Genomic DNA, 19907 nt, shown 5'->3' on the forward strand with positions numbered 1-19907 from the left:
AAATATGTACAGTGGATTTTTTATAATTTTTATAATCTTGAAAGTTATAAGCTGTTAATTCTATCGTAATATCTTCTTCGTTGTTTTTATCAATTTTAATCTCATTTTTAGCATATTAATTAAAGTCAAATATGGAAAAATTAACACTGATGTAAAGCCAAAGTAACTTCGTAATAAGCAAATTACGATAAATATAACAATGGAATAAAGATAAAAAAAAGAAGCGAAAGAGTAATAATGCAAAGAAACCAGAAATATTGTAAAACCCACTTATATCATATACGAATAAATGAACTATCATAAAAAGATAACTCGGAAGTATGGAAAACTATCAATATAATCAAGTGAGAAAAACGAACGTAGAATGCAATTAAAGATAAACAAAAGTCTTATTCGATTACTATAAACCACTAAAACAGTAAAATCCACCGAAGAATCGTATATTACCAAGCGTAAACATTCTGCTAAAGACGGGAGTGAGTTTCCTCAACAGATGTGATGTTTGGTGTGTGAACCACCAGGCGTCGCACGTGTTAATGCTGCTCACTCGAGAGGAATCCTCCCCTCTTACCTTCCTTCCTGCCTTCCTACCTTTAAACACAGGAAACTAAGTAGTTAAGGAATCTTCCTTGGCATCTGGGGAAGAAGAAGTAGAAAAAAGGAAGAAAGAAGATGCGGAGAGTACCTTCCCCTAGACTGTAATCTTCCCTAGCCCTAGACCCATCTCCGAGATAGTTTCCCCTAGACCATCCCCTAGACGGATTCCCTTATCCTTCCTGGCCCCCTCCCGTTAAGAGGACTTCTGGGTTGACTTCCCCTCCTGTACTTGGGCCCTTTAAAACTTCGCCCACCCCAATGTTTGTACCTATAAATAATTATCGTCCTCTCACCGTGGGCACGCGAGCGTGCGTGTTTATGTGTGTTTGTCTGTAAGGCTGAGGGTTTTATTCCTTAAGTTAAATCCGGCTTTACCGATTTTTATGTGTTTGTTTTAGATGAGCGCAAATCCCCTTGGAATTGTCTTCGTTTCACAAGGGGCATAAAGCTATATTTAAGAGTCGAATAATAACAAAAAATTCTTTTGGCATACTGCGTTTGACGGTAATTGCGTCTTCTCAGAAGTGACGTAATGGTTTTGCGATTAAATTCTTATAGAATGAAAAGTATGGAACCATTTCCTTATATAGTATAAGCATCCTTTATATTGGCATTTAATAAAGCAGAACAAATATCGAGATTTTGATGAAATATGAGGATAGACAGAGAACTTTTTTCCGTGTACAAAATGGCAAATATCTTATCTTACCTGTGTCTTGCTAGGTTGGAAGACGTAGAGTAAGTCCTCCCGCATTCTGGGCAAACGTGGGCGTCCCTGGTACTAGAAGATGAGGCAGACGAAGTCTCGGGCGGCGGGGGCGTTGAAGGCGGGGTAGGCGCCTGTAGAATAGGACTTCGAGGGGGACTGGTGCTCAAGTTTAAGGGCTGATCATGCTGAGGGGCTACTGTAATGATGGTCGTGTGAGCATCTAATTCTAACACCGGGGTGCTAGACTCCCTCTGGGGCGTAGGCGCGGGCGTAGGCGTCGGTGTGCTGTAGTGAACGGGCAGGTCCTCGGGTCTGAGGGCGGCCAGCCAGGGCTTGTCGGCGTACACGAGGGCGATGTCTGCCAACAGAGTCAAGGAGTCGTGGGGTCCAGCTGGAGAAGGTGGCCAGGGTGTCTCTCCTTCAGGAGGCGACATGGGCGGCCCATTCCCTCCTTCGCCCATGTACATGGGCGGCGGTGGTGGTGGAGGAGGAGCTTGGATGGCTGATCCTTGGACGGGCGTGCCAGAAGCTCCCGCTCCAACCGTGTACACCACTCTTGCCTCTCCCATACCTGCGAGAGGTAGAGGCACAACACAATCGGAACACAATGATGAAAAGCCACAAGTTAATCAATTGACAACACTGGATTGCTTATTGTTGTTGTTGTTGTTGTTGTAGTTGTTAATACTGTTTCATTTATATATCTCTCTGCTTTTCTTCTGGTCTCCTATACAGGCACAACTTCGAAATAAAGGGGTATCCTCACGTAAATCTCTTAAAACTTCCTTAAAACTTCCGAACTCTTCTCTCGCAATCAAGACTCCAGCTAAAGTGCAAAGTGCTTCTCAGAACGAACTTCCCGAGACGATCCCCTCATAGATATTTCCCTCTTCGTCCAAAAAGTCCAGCCACCGACATAAGAGAGAAGAGAGAGGATAGAGATAGAGAGAGAAATATGCCTTCGCTTAAAGAACACTTGCTGGGCTCTCGGAGTTAGTAGTGGCACTGGGGGTTGGAAGAAGAACGGGCGGCCGGTGGTTGGCATGACGCTCCCCCTGCCACGTGCGAACACAACCACACCTATTTTAGGCTACCTACCACCACCACCACTACCACAACCATCATCCTCATTGGCACTACTACCAACCACCGCCATCTCTCAGCTACTGTGTCTGCAGCATCAAACACCCTTCCATTTTCTTCTCCTCTCGGAGGAGGCATCTGCTGCCACCTGTGTGTGTGTGAGCCCTTACTCTATAATCAGATTGAATGCAGCTTCTCAGAGGCACGCTGTTACCTTTCAGAACATTAGCAATGTTCAGAACATTAGCAATGTTTAGATTAAGTCTTATTGCTTAATTACTCAGATGTTCTCTGCGCCGACTGATAGCCTGATGGAATGTCATGTAGGGTAAAACTGCTCAGAAGAACTGCACAAGAATAGCATCGTAGAACAAAAAGCTGTGATTTAAATGCTCTCTCTCTCTCTCTCTCTCTCTCTCTCTCTCTCTCTCTCTCTCTCTCTCTCTCTCTCTCTCTCTCTCTCTCTCTCTCGTGCACGAGAGCGCACTTAGCCATTTTGCTGCCAAAGACTCCGTCTGGCACGTTCTTGAATATTACGAATGGACTTAGATCGCAATTGCTTTTGTAAGTTCCGTATTTTGACACCTGTGAAACTTTAGTCAATGAGTAAAGAGCAAGTTTTAATGTTATCCATTGGAAATGTGTCGGAATTATTATTATTATTATTATTATTATTATTATTATTATTAGCCAAGCTACAACCCTAGTTGGAAAAGCAAGATGCTATAAGCCAAAGGGGTCAATATGCTCAATATGACTATTTTAGAGAAAAAAAAGTTTCATAACCTCCCCTATATAATAAAGAGCAAGTGACTGTACACACAAACACACACACACATATATATATATGTATATATATATATATATATATATATATATATATATATATATATATATATATCTAGTCACGCTTAGTGAAATTGCCAGACGTATAACTAAACAATCTCTCCCCGTCCCGTGGGTATGGGGGAGCGTGAGTAGTCATACCCTGGTGAGAGGGAGTACCCAGAGAGGAAAGGGAGATGGGATGGTTAGGGTTGAATTTGAGTGTGTGTGTGTGTGTGTGTGTGTGTGTGTGTGCGCGTGTGTGTGTGTATGGGCATATCTATCTAAACATTTAGCAGACATTTTTGACGGATCGCGTACACTATAGTCAATTTCTTTTAGCGAGAGAGATTTGCACCGACTCGCAGCGGTGCCCTTTTAGCTCGGAAAAAAGTTTCCTGATCGCTGACTGGTTGGACGAGATCACTCTAACCAATCAGTGATCAGGAAACTTTTCCGAGCTAAAAGGGCACCGCTGCGAGTCGGTGCAAATCTGCCTCGCGAAAAGAAATGGACTATAGTAGAATATAGTGAACAAGAAGAAATTGTATAGAAAGACGAGCTTACTTAAAGGAAATATGTATATGTTAGTCATATGTATAATAATGTATACATTCTCTTATCTCATCAGAACTGCTTTATAAAACAACGAAAGATGCAATTCAGTTTCTGAAAGAAATGAGCTTAATAAATTACAATAGGATATAGTGAGTCACCTACACGGCAAGCTGGCATTGTTCATTTGTTTGTTTACAAATTTTGATATGTTTAAAAGCAATTGCTATAATTTAAAGCATTGCTTTACATTTTATAAGTGAAACTATTAATTCAATTCTGTTTGATGTAAGGAGATAACTTGTCTCATAAAAACCCTTTGATATTATTATTATTATTATTATTACTATTATTATTATTAGCTAAGATACATCCCTAGTTGGAAAAGCAAGATAGTATAAGCACAAGGGTTTTAACAGTGAAAAATGGCCCAGTGAGGAAAGGAAATAAGGAAATAAATAAACGATATAAGAAGTAATGAACAATTAAAATAAAATATTTAAAAAAAAACAATAATAACATTAAAACATATATTTCATATACAAACTATAAAAAGACATATTTCAGAATCTTTTTATAGTTTCTATATGACATATATGACATATCTGTTTTTGACGTTGTTAATAGTTTATATAATGATATATTGTTAATTTATTCTCATCATTTATTTATTTCCTTATTTCCTTTCCTCACTAGGCTATTTTTCCCTATAGGAGCCCTTGGGTTTATAGCATCTTGCTTTTCCAACTAGGGTTTGTAGCTTGGCTAATAAACTGATTCAACTACCCGATCAGGAAGATCATTCCACAACTTGGTCACAATAAAAGTATTGTTGATAATACTACAATAATTTTCTAGTATTATTATCATTTTGATTATTATTTATAATACAATTGAAGACTAAAAAACGCGATAAGGAGAGAGAGAGAGAGAGAGAGAGAGAGAGAGAGAGAGAGAGAGAGATTTAAACCTTGTACTTTTAACTAATAAGAATTGTTGACGTCATGAAGATGCTTACATACAAGACCCTTCGAACGCACGCACACACACACACACACACACACACACACACACACACCTGTTGTGTTTCTCCTCCCTTCCTTCTTACCCTCTGTTACCGGCAAATGTCTCACGCATTTCTTCTGCTTTCATTAATCATTTATCCCTGTGTTATTTCTTCATTTCAAGTTGATTTGACTCTGACACACCTTAGGAGCTCTCTCTCTCTCTCTCTCTCTCTCTCTCTCTCTCTCTCTCTCTCTCTCTCTCTCTCTCTCTCTCTCTCTCTCTCCAGAAGGTCTTCAGAAAGTACTTGATTTTATAGTCCATTCCTTTTAGCGAGGCAGATTTGCACCGACTCGCAGCGGTGCCCTTCTAGCTCGGAAAAGTTTCCTGATCGCTGATTGGTTGGACAAGATAATTCTAACCAATCAACGATCGGGAAACTTTTCCGAGCTATAAGGGCACCGCTGCGAGTCGGTGCAAATATGCCTCGCTAAAAGAAATGGACTATAGGATGCTAGCTTCCTAATATTCACATCATTACCAATTACTCACCAAAGTTGACTAAATCTCCCTCTGATAATTCATTGATTGTTTCAATAGAAACGCAATGTACTAGCCAGGATACTAGCCATCTGGCTAGTTACATTGGTAACGCATTCGCCTAGCATTCGTCTGGCAGCATATCGATCCCAGCCCTGGACCGCGAGTTTAAGCTGTTTACTGGGGGAGGCCACTGCTGTGTTTTGGCACCACATCGGGGGATTTGGGTTTGCCAGGCTGACGTTCTGGTGAGCATCTATTCATATGAAACTGGAACTGAAGCCGGATACCTCTACCTTTAAGAACGATCCTAGCCTTTCCTTATTGGGCTATTTTCCCCTGTTGGAGCCCTTGGGCTTATAGCATCCTGCTTTTCCAATTAGGGTTGTAGCTTAGCAAGTAATGATAATAATAATAATAATGATAATAATAATAATAATAATAATAATAATCTTGAGTGTTTCACAACCAAAACTGATGTATGTACCTGAAAGTCAATTCACTTCGGGGGGTGTTATTTAGTGTTGAGAAAAAAGAGTAGTGCCATATTGAGGAAACATCTGTACGGGTAAGAGACGTATAAATGAAATATATATATATATATATATATATATATATATATATATATATATATATATATATATATATATATATATATATATATATACAGTATACATATTTATATATATGTATATTATATATATATATATATATATATATATATATGTATATATATATATATATATATATATATATATGTATATTATATATATATTATATATATACAGTATATATATACATATATATATACATACATACATACATATATATATATATATATATATATATATATATATATATATATATATATATATATATATATATAATCCTATTCTCCTGTAAGCATCTCACCCAATAATTTACATAACGTAGTTATGCCAAACTAATCCTCTCTTTCCTATTCCAACGGATTACAGATTTCTTCATAACTTAACCCCACTGACCCCCTGTGGTTGCTTCCAAATTCATTAAAAACCCCCTTGTTTCTTGATTCCCGTCTCCTATTTCGTACTTTTCGTGCGGTTCCTCGTTCGCTCGAACCTCCAACGTGTTCTCGAGTTACCCGTCTCTGTACCCCCACTACCCTTTTTCCCCCCGTCCTTTTCTTCCTGTCTGTCTGTCTGTGTCTTACCGTCTCTCTCTGTCTCTTTCTCTGAACATCTGGGCAGTACTTCTAGGTCTTACTGTCTCTCTCTATCTCTTTCTCTAAACATCTGGGCAGTACTTCTAGGAGCTATTCTGTCTCCTACGTTGTTTATCCCTTTTGTCTGATTTCGTTCATATGTTCCATTTCTGTAATATAGATTTTTAGGTACGATCGTACACATTTCCGATCTCTCTCTCTCTCTCTCTCTCTCTCTCTCTCTCTCTCTCTCTCTCTCTGGGCTGGGCAGTACTTCTAAGGAATATTCTGTCTCCTACGTTGTTTATCCCTTTCGTCTGATTTCGTTATGTACATTTTCTTTAATATAGTTTTATAGGCATTATTATACATGTTTTTTATATCCTAGTAATGCCATCTCTCTCTCTCTCTCTCTCTCTCTCTCTCTCTCTCTCTCTCTCTCTCTCTCTCTCTCTCTCTCTCTCTCTGTGTGGTACTTCTAGGGACTATTATCAATTTCACCTGATTATACATGTTTTCGATATCTCAGTTATGCCACTTCTCTCTCTCTCTCTCTCTCTCTCTCTCTCTCTCTCTCTCTCTCTCTCTCTCTCTCTCTCTCTCTCTCTCTCTCTCTCTCTAGGTAGTACTTTTAGGGACTATTCTGTTTCCTGCATAATTTATTAATTTCGTCTGATTATACATGTTTTAGATATCTCAGTAATGCCACCTCTCTCTCTCTCTCTCTCTCTCTCTCTCTCTCTCTCTCTCTCTCTCTCTCTCTCTCTCTCTCTCGTACCCTCGGGGAGGTGCTTGTAAGGCCAATGGTGGAATGGTAGTCCTCGTTACCTCCTGGGGTCTATGGGCAACAAAGTTTGTCGTTTTTAAGCTATTAAAGCAATGTTACCAGATAACAGAAAAACAAAACTACATCGTTACCAGAAAAAAAAGAATACAATGCGGAGGGTAAGCTCTCAAAAGCGAGAATAATTAATAATAATAATAATAATAATAATCACATATTAGTACTGAAAGGAATTTCTGTATGTCATAGTGAAAGATTTATTCCAATGTTGTTATTATTCTTGAAATTCTCTTGTTGTTTATTTCCTTATTTCCTTTCCTCGCTGGGCTATTTTCCCCTGTAGGAGCCCTTGGGCTTATAGCATCCTGCTTTCCCAACTAGGGCTGTAGCTTAGCAAATGATAATAATAATAATAATAATAATAATAATGATGATAATAATAATAATAATAGTGTAGTGATTTCAGAGCGCCACTTGATCTGTGCAATGCGACCCTACTTGAATATGTCGATCTCTAAATTGATTCATACCCTGAACGTTTGCCAATGTCTATCTATTACGCTCTATTATATATCTTAATATTGTTACTGTTCTTGAAATATTTCATTTTTCCTCGTTTCCTTTCCTCGCTGGGCTATTTTCCCCTGTTGGATCCCCTGGGCTTATAGCATCGTACTTTTCCAACTAGGGTTTTAGCTATCTAGCTTGTTAATAATAATAATAATAATGATGATAATAATAATGATAATAATAATAACATCTTTCCCACAGTTATCCCTACAATAAGGGGTCGGTCGCCTGCTGCGCCCTCTCCAATGCCTTCTATCAAAGTCATCCTCTTCCACCAAACCTCTTCTCTCCATATCTATTACGGTCTATCATCGCTGATGCCAAATCATAAATCTTTTTGGTTCTATTTATTTTATATTATTATTAATATGATAAGAATAACAAATACAGTTCACATTGTCATGAAAGGAAACAAAGAATAGGCTATTGTTATTTATCAAACTGATACTTATTATTTATCTATTTAAGTAACGTGTTATTGGTTTATTTTCTTCCATAAATTAAAATTTTTTCGCTTGATAGATAAATGTAAAAAAAATCGGTATATACAATACTGAACTAAATATAGAAATCATGAATTCTTTACTTTAGGTCCATATATTTTTACTTCTACCATTAATAAGATAACAATAATAAAAATATAGTTTGCATTGTCTTTGAAGGAAAAAACAAGAATATTGTAATTTAACAAACTACTGCTTCTAATTTACTTATTTTATTAACTTTTTATTTTCTGTTTCTTTCATAAATCTAAAGTGTTGCACTTGCCAAAAAAAAAAAGTGAACAAATCAGTATATAAAATATTCAAAGTATAGAAAAACATTTAAGACATGAAACTAATTTGAAATCATATCAATCATCCTTTGTCACTGAGATGTCTTCAGTGACAAAGGCTCGAGGTGAGGGTGGCAGGTTCATCCTTGCCAAGATTCTTGGAAATGATGTGTCCTACCATGCAAGTGGCATTTTTAGATTTATTTCAGAAGCAGGTCTTCTGAAAAATATTTAACTTTTATGACATTCAACTTTTATGATTTTAATTGAATACTCTTTTATTTTTTATTTTATTTTATTTTTTATTTTTGTATACGTAAATTAAATGTTACCGGCGTCAATGACCTTAAATGTCAGGATGCCTGAAAACTTTAAATCAATCAATCAATCAAAGGAACATTATTCATCCATACCATTGTCATATACTAAATAATTTGTACTTCAAATCATGTCGTGGGTATAGCCATCATTCACACTATTAATATTTTTTCTCCATCATAAGACTCAATACTACGCAGTACTCTAGAAGTTTTATTCCAGCTGTTACCAAGTTGTGGAATGATCTTCCTAATCGGGTTGTTGAATCAGTAGAACTTCAAAAGTTCAAAGTTGGAGCAAATGCTTTTTTTGTTGACCAGGCGGACATGAGTCTTTTTATAGTTTATATATGACATATTTGTTTTTGACGTTGTTAATAGTTTATATATGACAAATCTCTTTTGACATTACTTTTTTTAGAATGATTTATTGTTAATTTGTTCTCTTCAGTTATTTATTTCCTTATTTCCTTTCCTCACTGGGCTATTTTTCCCTATTGGAGCCCCTGGGCTTCACTGGGCTATTTTTCCCTATTGGAGCCCCTGGGCTTATAGCATCTTGCTTTTCCAATTAGGGTCGTAGCTTGGATAATAATAATAATAATAATAATAATAATAATAATAATAATAATAATAATAATAATATCACGACATTAAGAAAGGGAAATTCTGTGACGCCACTGATGAGGTATTTCCTTTGTGGAATCACATATCTCTCTCTCTCTCTCTCTCTCTCTCTCTCTCTCTCTCTCAGTAGTCGTGGGTATGGAGAGAAAATTCTCATCCCATAGACTTGCTGTGAAAGGAAAGCTAATATAACATCTTCCGGTGCCATCCCATTTTATGGGAAGCAGTTCTTGATAATATAGCCCCTATATATTAAAGAGCAAGTTTCTGACTATATACAGTATATATATATGTATATATATATATATATATATATATATATATATATATACATATAAATATGTATATATATATATATATATATATATATAAATATATATACATATAAATATGTATATATATATATATATATATATATATATATATATATAGTAGGTAGTAGGTTGGCCAGGGCACCAGCCACCCTTTGAGATACTACCACTAGAGAGTTATGGGGTCTTTTGACTGGCCAGATAGTACAGTACTACATTGGATCCTTCTCTCTGGTTACGGTTTATTTTCTCTTTGCCTATACACTCACACACCTAATAGTCTGGCCTATTCTTTACATATTCTCTTCTGTCCTCATACACCTGACAACACTGAGATTACCAAACAATTCTTCTTGCTGCACTGTAATTGTTCAGTGGCTACTTTCCTGTTGGTAAGGGTAGAAGAGACTCTTTAGCTATGGTCAGCAGCTCTTCTAGGAGAAGGACACTCCAAAATCAAACCATTGTTCTCTAATCGTGGGTAGTGCCGTAGCCTTTGTACCATGGTCTTCCACTATCTTAAGTTAGAGTTCTCTTGCTTGAGGGTACTCTAGGGCACACTGTTCTATCTTATATCTTATTTCTCTTCCTCTTGTTTTGTTAAAGTTTTTATAGTTTATAAAGTGATATTTATTTTAATATAGTTGCTATTCTTAATATATTTTATTTTTCCTTGTTCCCTTTCCTCACTGAGCTATTTTCCCTGTTGTTGTCCTTGGGCTTATAGCATCCTGCTTTTCCAACTAGGGTTGCAGCTTAGCAAGTAATAATAATAATAATAATATTATATATATGTATATATATATATATATATATATATATACACACATATATATATATATGCTTTACTGCCACAAGGATCACGTAACTTGGTATACGCAAAAGCCTGTAGGAAATAATAAAAAGCTTCAGTACCAAGCGCTTTCGTGCATTTTTAATACACTTCTTCAGGGTACAATAAAAAAAAATTTATAAAAATATTTCTTACTGGCTTTTGCATATATATATATATATATATTATATATATATATATATTATATATATATATATATGTATATATATATATGTGTGTGTATATATATATATATATATATATATATATATATATATATATATATATATATATACATATATATATATATATATGTGTGTGTGTGTACGTATGAATATCTTTACTAAGAAGTGGGAGCATCTGCATACGCCTTAATAAAATTCATGTGGTCCCAACGTGTTTCCGCTGCTTTCCTTTGATCACGCCTTGGCTGGCAACGCGAACGAAAGACATTATTAGTCAACGTACATGTCGTTTATCAGGTGAGAGTTGTTACTCTATTCCCTTCGATTTCATAATAATTATCCATGTAGATCGTCTCCTTTTGTTCTATTACTGCTGAGATATAGTAAACTGCTCTGCTATATATGTATATGTGTGTATATATATATATATATATATATATATATATATATATATATATATATATATATGAGTGTGTGTATATATATATATATATATATATATATATATATATATATATACACGCATATATATATATATATATATATATATATATATATATATATATATATATATATATATATATATATATATGTATATATATGTATGTGTGTGTGTTTGTGTATATATATATATATATATATATATATATATATATATATATACATATGCATATATATATGTATATATATATTTCATTTATATATTTTACTTATATATATATGTATATATATTTTATATATATATATATATATATATATATATATATATATACACACTCATATACATACACACACACACATATATATATATATATATATATATATATATATATATATATATATCATTTTATCAGCAAAAAAATTCATATAGAAATCATGCATATTTTCGACTAAACCAAACTCGAATCTGTTTTCTTTCTCAAGCAGATTTTAAATCTATTATTTCTAAAGCAGATTCAAATCCCTAATACAAGTGATTTCTTCCCCAAAACTTTCAACTGGGCTCCACAAGGCACTAGAAAAGTTGGAAGACCCAGTCCTACATGGCTGAGGACTATGAAGCGTAAAGTAGGAGATGATAAATGGAGAAGTATTGATTTGAAAGTTTAAGATAGAGACGAGTGGCTGAATCTAACCGAGGCCCTTTGCGTCAATAGGCATAGGAGATGATGATGACGATTCTTTCTAAAGTAATCTTTAATTTCTATTCTTTCTTAAGCAGATTTTTATCGCTATTCTTTCTAAAGCAAATTTGAACGCTGTCGTGGGGAGAATTTTCTTAATTTCAATTCTAAATTTCTTAATTTCAACTCTAAATTTGTATGTTTTTGATGCTGTTAATAGTTTATATAGGACATATCTGTTTTGACGTTGTTACTGTTTTAGAATGATTTATTATTAACTTGTTCTCATCACTTATTTATTTCCTTATTTCCTTTCCTTACTGGGCTATTTTTCCCTATTGGAGCCCTTGGGCTTATAGCATCTTGCTTTTCCAACTAGGGTTGTAGCTTGGCTAGTGATAGTAATAATAATAATAATAATAATAATAATAATATGTAAATAAATACTTTTCAATCAAAATATTTAGATTTGATTGCAAGCTAACTGTTATACCTACAATAAAGCTTTATCAATTTAATCGGCCAATCTGATGTATGGTATAGTTATCCTTTTATACTTATGTCAAGAAGAATATGTAGATTGTAATTCTTCTCTCAATCTATTTGATATGATCTTCACTCGAATTACAAGTCTAGAGAGCGCCTCTTAAAAGGAAACAAATTTTGCGTAGGATCAAAGTCTTTCAAATATAATAGATAAAAAGTGCATCTCTAGAAACGTCTGCAGTAATTATTTAATTGTTTTATGGGAGAAAATAATATCTTGCTTTAAGACCAAGAAACTTTTTACAAGTCTTTTTTTTCCCGACGAAGGAAGAACTTCAGGTAGGGATTGGCATGAACAGGTGGGCCGCCTTGTTTACGCTCAGCCCATATCTTCGTGGGCGTGATTGCATTCGCCGATTTAAGATCTCCCGTGTTGGAGGCCAAGCAAGGCTGCTCCACGTTCCTCTGGCATGAAGCTTCGAAGACAGGTGGTACGTAAGGTTGCTGTTTGCCTCTGTATGTGTGTGTGTATACTTGCTGATCGCCCCTCTTCTGTTTTTTTGCTGGCGTGCGCGTGCGCATAGACAGGTGGGCAATGGAGGCGACTTCGAAGTCTCTTGGCTGAGGGCCAGGCGTCATTTTGGCCCCTCGCCACGGGTCTGTGCGTGACGCTTCGCCCTCGGGAGGGGGAAAAAAATGGGGCCTCCTGGTGGTTCGTTACCTAAGGTTAAGAAGAACTTTAAACTTCCACCAACACACAAGAGAAAACTTCCAATTTCCACCAGCACAAAAGGCAAAATTTCTAACTTCCACCAACATAAAGGGCAGAACTTCCAACTTCTGCCAGCAAAATAAGGCAAAACTTCCAACTTATACCAGCAAAATAAGGCAAAACTTCCACCAACACAAAAGTCAAAACTTCCAACTTCCACCCACTCAAAAGTCAAAACTTCCTACTTCCACCAACACTAAAGTCAAAACTTCCAACTTCCATCAACAAGATAAGGCAAAACTTCCACCAACTCTAAACTTCCAACTTCAACCAACACAAAAGGCAAAACTTCCAACTTCAACCAACACAAAAGGCAAAACTTCCAACTTCAACCAACACAAAAGGCAAAACTTCCAACTTCAACCAACGCAAAAGGCAAAACTTCCAACTTCCACCAATCCAAAAGGCAAAACTTCCAACTTCCACCAACCCAAAAGGCAAAACTTCAACCAACACAAAAGTAAAAACCTCCAACTTCCACCAACAAAATAAGGCAAAACTTCCACCAACACAAAAGGCAAAACTTCCAACTTCAACCAACACAAAAGGCAAAACTTCCAACTTCAACCAACACAAAAGGCAAAACTTCCAACTTCAACCAACACAAAAGGCAAAACTTCCAACTTCAACCAACACAAAAGGCAAAACTTCCAACTTCAACCAACACAAAAGGCAAAACTTCCAACTTCAACCAACACAAAAGGCAAAACTTCCAACTTCAACCAACACAAAAGGCAAAACTTCCAACTTCAACCAACGCAAAAGGCAAAACTTCCAACTTCCACCAATCCAAAAGGCAAAACTTCCAACTTCCACCAACCCAAAACTTCCAACTTCAACCAACACAAAAGGCAGAATTTCCAACTTCAACCAACACAAAAGGCAAAACTTCCAACTTCCATCAACACGAAAGGCAAAACTTCTAACTTCCACCAACACAAAGGGCAGAACTTCCAACTTCCACCAACAAAATAAGGCAAAACTTCCACCAACACAAAAGTCAAAACTTCCAACTTCAACCAACACAAAAGGCAAAACTTTCAACTTCCACCAACGCAAAAGTCAAAACTTCCACCTTCCACCAACACAAAAGGCAAAACTTCCAACTTCAACCAACACAAAAGGCAAAACTTCCACCAACATAAAAGTATAACTTCCAACTTCAACCAACACAAAAGGCAGAGCTTCCAACTTCCACCAACAAAATAAGGCAAAACTTCCACCAACACATAAGGCAAAGCTTCCAATTTCCACCACTACACAAGGAAAAACTTCCAACTTCCACCAACACAAAAAGGCATTTCCCTTCGTAGAAACCTTTACCAGAGGTGAAATATGCATTGAATCAAGGGTCTCAAATTCTCAGTCCTCTGAGAAACCTCGACTATATCTACCCTGACGCGTCATGGCTAAGGAGAATCTCTCTCATTCACTGGGATTCCCTTTCTGGTGTGCGACGTTGCTACCTATCACCTGTTGTGGGCCTCCGTTATCCAAGAAGACATTTCGCAATGTATTTGCAATGCATTTAAGGTCTTGCAGTGCTCTGAAATAGTCATATAACTTATGTAAATATTTGTTTTTAGAATGAATTTTCATGTTTAAATACTAGTCTCTAAAATGTATGAAGAACAAGCTATGAATATATATATATATATATATATATATATATATATATATATATATATATATATATATATATATATATATATATATATACTGTATATATGTATATATATATATGAATATATATATATATATATATATATATATATATATATATATATATATATATATATATATATATATATATATATATATATATATATATATATATATATATATGAGGATGACAGATAATAGACGTACATTCAGAATAACAGAATGAGTCCCTAGATGTTATAAATACTTTTATTCGTATCCTTTGACGTGGTGAAAGGTTTTGTGCATCACCATGATCAGCAAAGCTGTACTAGACTGTCTAGACAGGTCCACGGGACCATCCTTACTATGTTGGTTTGTTGTGAGCGAGCAGACCAAATTCTCCCACCATCATCAATCCGCAGTGGCCATATCACCACCACGACATGAATAAGAACATGTCTGAGGTCTTTGATCTGCAGTGGACTATAACCGGCTGTATTTGTTGTTGTTGTATAATCAGACACATTTCAATATGTTTATAAACATATGTGTATTATAGAATCTAGACTTTGTGAGAGGAGAAGAGAGTATCTGGCAGAGATGCATAAGGAATCAAGGAAGAGTCAGTAGCCGAAAGCAAATTGAGGACAGATTTCTCCCGTTCTATTTCTTTTGAGTTGTTTTTCTCTTGCTTTATTTCTTCCTCTTCTCTGCTTTCTAGAAAGAATTATATGGGCAGATGTTACATGCTTTAAGCTGTAAATTAAGCCCCTTTTAGAGGTACACATTTAAGCGATAACGGATATAGATAGAAAAGGGAGTAGGCCTATATGCCTACATTTTCTTACGAATGTTAAGCTCCTACCATCAAGTTACATTCTCAAAACCAAACATTTCCCAGACCGGCTTAGCATTTACGTAAATGTATATACTGTATATACACATAAACACACACAAACACACACACACACACATACACACACACACACACACACACACACACATATATATATATATATATATATATATATATATATATATATATGATTATAAGATAAAGGTAATAAGTGTGCTTTACTAAGGACAGAGTGAAGTCGTCTTAGTGAAATTCAGTAAATAAGGTTCCATGAGAGAAACAAAGAAAGAAGAGTAAAGATAGATTAAAAATATTGAATATCAAATGACTTCTTTTCCTAATTTCTTCCCTTTTATCATTATTCGATTCTTACGTTGATACCTGGCCATTTTAAAGGTTGGCAAAAGTTTAGGCCGAGCCAGTGTATACAACTTTAGCGAAATTATAACTATGTTCTTTGCAATAAAGAAGTTTCTTGTAATAGGAAGGGTTTAACTTGCAAATGCTATAACTACTGTAACAGTGTTGAAACTACTTATTTGTGCAATGTTTTAATTTATTTACTGATCGAAGGCAAGCACAAAGTGTAGACCTTTGAGTAAGGTGTGAAATTTAAACGAGGAAGGATTAGAAAAGGGTTTTTTTTATAGTTATGTGTAAAGAAAAGCTGCTGAAAAGATCAAATTATATTTTCTAATTAGCTATGAAATAACCAGCAAGTGATTAAACACATACAGAGGCTTTTTAGAAGTTAACTTAAACTATTCAAATCTGCTTAAAGTAAAGTTCCCTTCAACATTCTCATCCCTCCGTTCATGGTGTATCTTGCATTGCAACTTAGGCTAAGTTTTCTAGCGAGAAATGCTAAAATCAAGCATTTACTGAGTATTCCCTACAGTAAATTATGAAGCCATAAAAACCAAGCGGTCCACGTTTCTCAAGTGTTACAGAGAGCTGACTTGGGTTGAATATAACTAAACCTTTGTTTTTATAGCTCAACGAATACTGTCGATCAAACGTATCCCAAATGAAAGACAAACAGTGGAAAATATTCAATTGCATTGGCAAATGTCTACGTTAGAGGTATCTGAGGGGGAAAAAAAAGTGCAATAAATAGAGCATGGATGTATGCCAACTAGGCTAGGGCTTCAGACTAGACAGTTGTCCCACTACTAAACCAAGACGCAAGGACAAGAGTCTCCGTGCTCTCGTAAACAGTCTCTCTCTCTCTCTCTCTCTCTCTCTCTCTCTCTCTCTCTCTCTCTCTCTCTCTCTCTCTCTCTCTCTCTGTTTATATGTATGCTTAAGGTCTACATATACCTATACACCAGGGTGGTACTGATCATGTATATAACTATCATTGCACAACTTGAGGAATGAATGAAATGCCTGTGAAATTTCGTAATTTTATTGCCTATTGAAATTGAATGCAAGTAATAGTTTTTTACTTCTGAAATAGAAATTTAATTTAATGTATTATTATTAGTAATAGCCAGGCTGCAACCCTATTTTAGTTGGAGATTCTAAATACTATGCTGTAAGTTTGAAGCTTTCAGGGTGTTAACAGATAGGCCTATTGGTCTAAGTGCTCTTAAGGTTGTTTTGCCAGGTAATAAAAAGCAAAAAAAAAATCTGTCCAGGAGGTCGTCAAGGTAACAGAATTAGAAGCTCATTAATGTGTTAGTTCTCCCGTTGAGCAGAACTCAAGTGGTGAGTGGCTTTTGTCGACCTAAAGAATGCCCCAAAAGGATTTTGGAGAAATTATTTTGAAATTCATAGGCCTTGCGCTGCCCCCCAGTGCTAGACCTACCTGATTTTTTTGTTTTTTATTATTATTATTATTATTATTATTATTATTATTATTATTATTATTATTATTCATAAGTCACTTTCTGATCATTGTCAATCAAAAACTGCCTGGCTTTTTATATTCAAAATTGCTAATGAGAAAAAAAATTGAAACCCTGATTGGTTAAAAGTGAAATAGCAAATTCTGACTTAATTTAAAGGTTCAGAAAACACCCAAATATAATTACTAAATATGTCATTTCATTCATATGGCTTTGCATATTCATAAATGCGAATGAGAAAAGAAAATTGAAACACTGATTGGTTGAAAGTGAAATAGCAAATTCTGACTGTATTTAAAGGTTCAGAAAACACGCAAATACAATTACTAAATATGTCATTTTATTCATATGCTCTTTATTGATTTATTATTTTCTTTGTGTAGAAGCAAGTACCCCTAACCGTATAGACACATTACCCACAACATACTATAGATTTTATAGCAATTATAAGCAAACCTTTGAGACATTTTATGAACTAACCTTATTAGATCTTATCTTAATCATCTGGTACCCGCAGGAGGCACAGGGCCTCATTGTATTCTCGCTACATGTCTCTGCCATCTCTCTGAGCTCAACCCAAGTCTCAGATCCAACCTTCCTCTACACTGTCATATTGTCATCAGCCACGCTTCTCTTGGTCTTCCGTTCAGGTACATGCTGGACTAACTCTATCTCCCCTCCTTAAAATATGCCCCATCCATCTCCATTTTGACAATCTATACCATTGTTCTTTAATCTTGGATAGTGCCATAGCCTCTATACCATGGTATTCCACTGTCTTGTGGTAGAGTTCTCTTGCTTGAGGGTACGCTTGGACTAACTCTATCTCCCCTCCTTAAACTATGCCCCATCCATCTCCATTTTGACAATCTATACCATTGTTCTTCAATCTTGGATAGTGCCATAGCCTCTATACCATGGTATTCCACTGTCTTGTGGTAGAGTTCTCTTGCTTGAGGGTACGCTTGGGCTCACTTTTCTATCTTATTTCTCTCCCTCTCACTTTTTATAAGTATTTATAGTCTATAAATGGAAGACCTATTTTAATATTGTTACTGTTCTTAATATATTTTATATTGTTCATTATTTCTCCCGTAGTTTATTTTCTTAGTTCCTTTCCTCACCGGGCTATTTTCCCTGTTGGAGCCCGTGGTTTTATAGCCTCCTGCTTTTCCAACTGGGGTTGTAGCTTAGAAAGTAATAATGATAATAATAATAATAATAATAATAATAATAATAATAATAATAATTGGGATTTTCGGCTATTCACACGCCCATAGTCGGCCACATATTAATATTAATGAAAAATGAATTCATTCCTTAATTTAAATTAACTTAGGTAGCAGAATGCTTCACAAAAGTCTCTTGAAAAAATATGCAGTTATTTACAGCTCTATCGACATTATTCAAGCTGGTCTTAGCACCGATAGAACTTGCTTATTTTAGGATATTTTTAGTCCTAGTATTGTAAAATCTAGTATAGAACTTGCTTACTTTAGGATATTTTTAGTCCTAGTATTGTAAAATCTAGTATAGAACTTGCTTATTTTAGGATATTTTTAGTCCTAGTATTGTAAAATCTAGTGGCGAATTTAATGACTTTCACTTTTGGGTAAAACATATTTGAGAGAAAATAGCTACGGTTGACAATCGTTGTTGTGGCCTGATTGGTAACGTCTCTGCCTGGTGATCGCCAGTCGGGGGTTCGAGTCCCGCTCAAACTCGTTAGTGCCATTAGTGTCTGCAACCTTACCATCCTTGTGAGCTAAGGTTGGGGGTTTTGGGGGAGCCTATAGGTCTATCTGCTGAGTCATCAGCAGCCACTGCCTGGCCCTCCCTTGTCCTAGCTTGGGTGGAGAGGAGGCTTGGGTGCTGATCATATACTATATAGTCTGTCTCTGGGGGCATTGTCCTGATTGGTAGGGCAATGTCACTCTCCCTTGCCTCTGTCATTCATGAGCGACCTTTAAACGTATGATACCTCATGAAATTAAAGATGGTTTAAAGGTCGCTCACGAAGTGTAGAGGCAAAGGGCAGAACATAGTCCCAGAGACTGATCATATATACATATGACAGCACCCCAGACCACTCACCAACAAGGTAGGACCAGGGAGGGCCAGGTAATGTCCTATAGTCTCATCCCAAAGCCCCTATCACTTGCTCATAAGGATGGTGAGGTTGCAGGCACTGATAGAAATTGAGTATTGCCTGCAGCACGGTCTAGGTATGTCCCTAGACCGTGGCCTACAAGGTCCACCTACAACACTTGTCTTCCA

At 35.9% G+C, this 19907-nt stretch overlaps 1 protein-coding gene across 1 annotated transcript in view; it reads right to left on the bottom strand.

The window, feature by feature from the left end:
- LOC137624720 (zinc finger protein SNAI2-like) overlaps window positions 1-2660 on the bottom strand; it is a 14340-nt gene extending 11680 nt beyond the window's left edge. The window contains exon 1 of the mRNA XM_068355673.1: window positions 1307-2660. Within this exon, the coding sequence (XP_068211774.1) occupies window positions 1307-1875 (569 nt within the window). The 5' untranslated portion in view covers window positions 1876-2660. The remainder of the gene's footprint in view (window positions 1-1306) is intronic.
- Window positions 2661-19907: the final 17247 nt, after the last annotated feature.

Source organism: Palaemon carinicauda, chromosome 2 (genome assembly GCF_036898095.1).
Source record: "Palaemon carinicauda isolate YSFRI2023 chromosome 2, ASM3689809v2, whole genome shotgun sequence".
Lineage (NCBI taxonomy): Eukaryota > Metazoa > Arthropoda > Malacostraca > Decapoda > Palaemonidae > Palaemon > Palaemon carinicauda.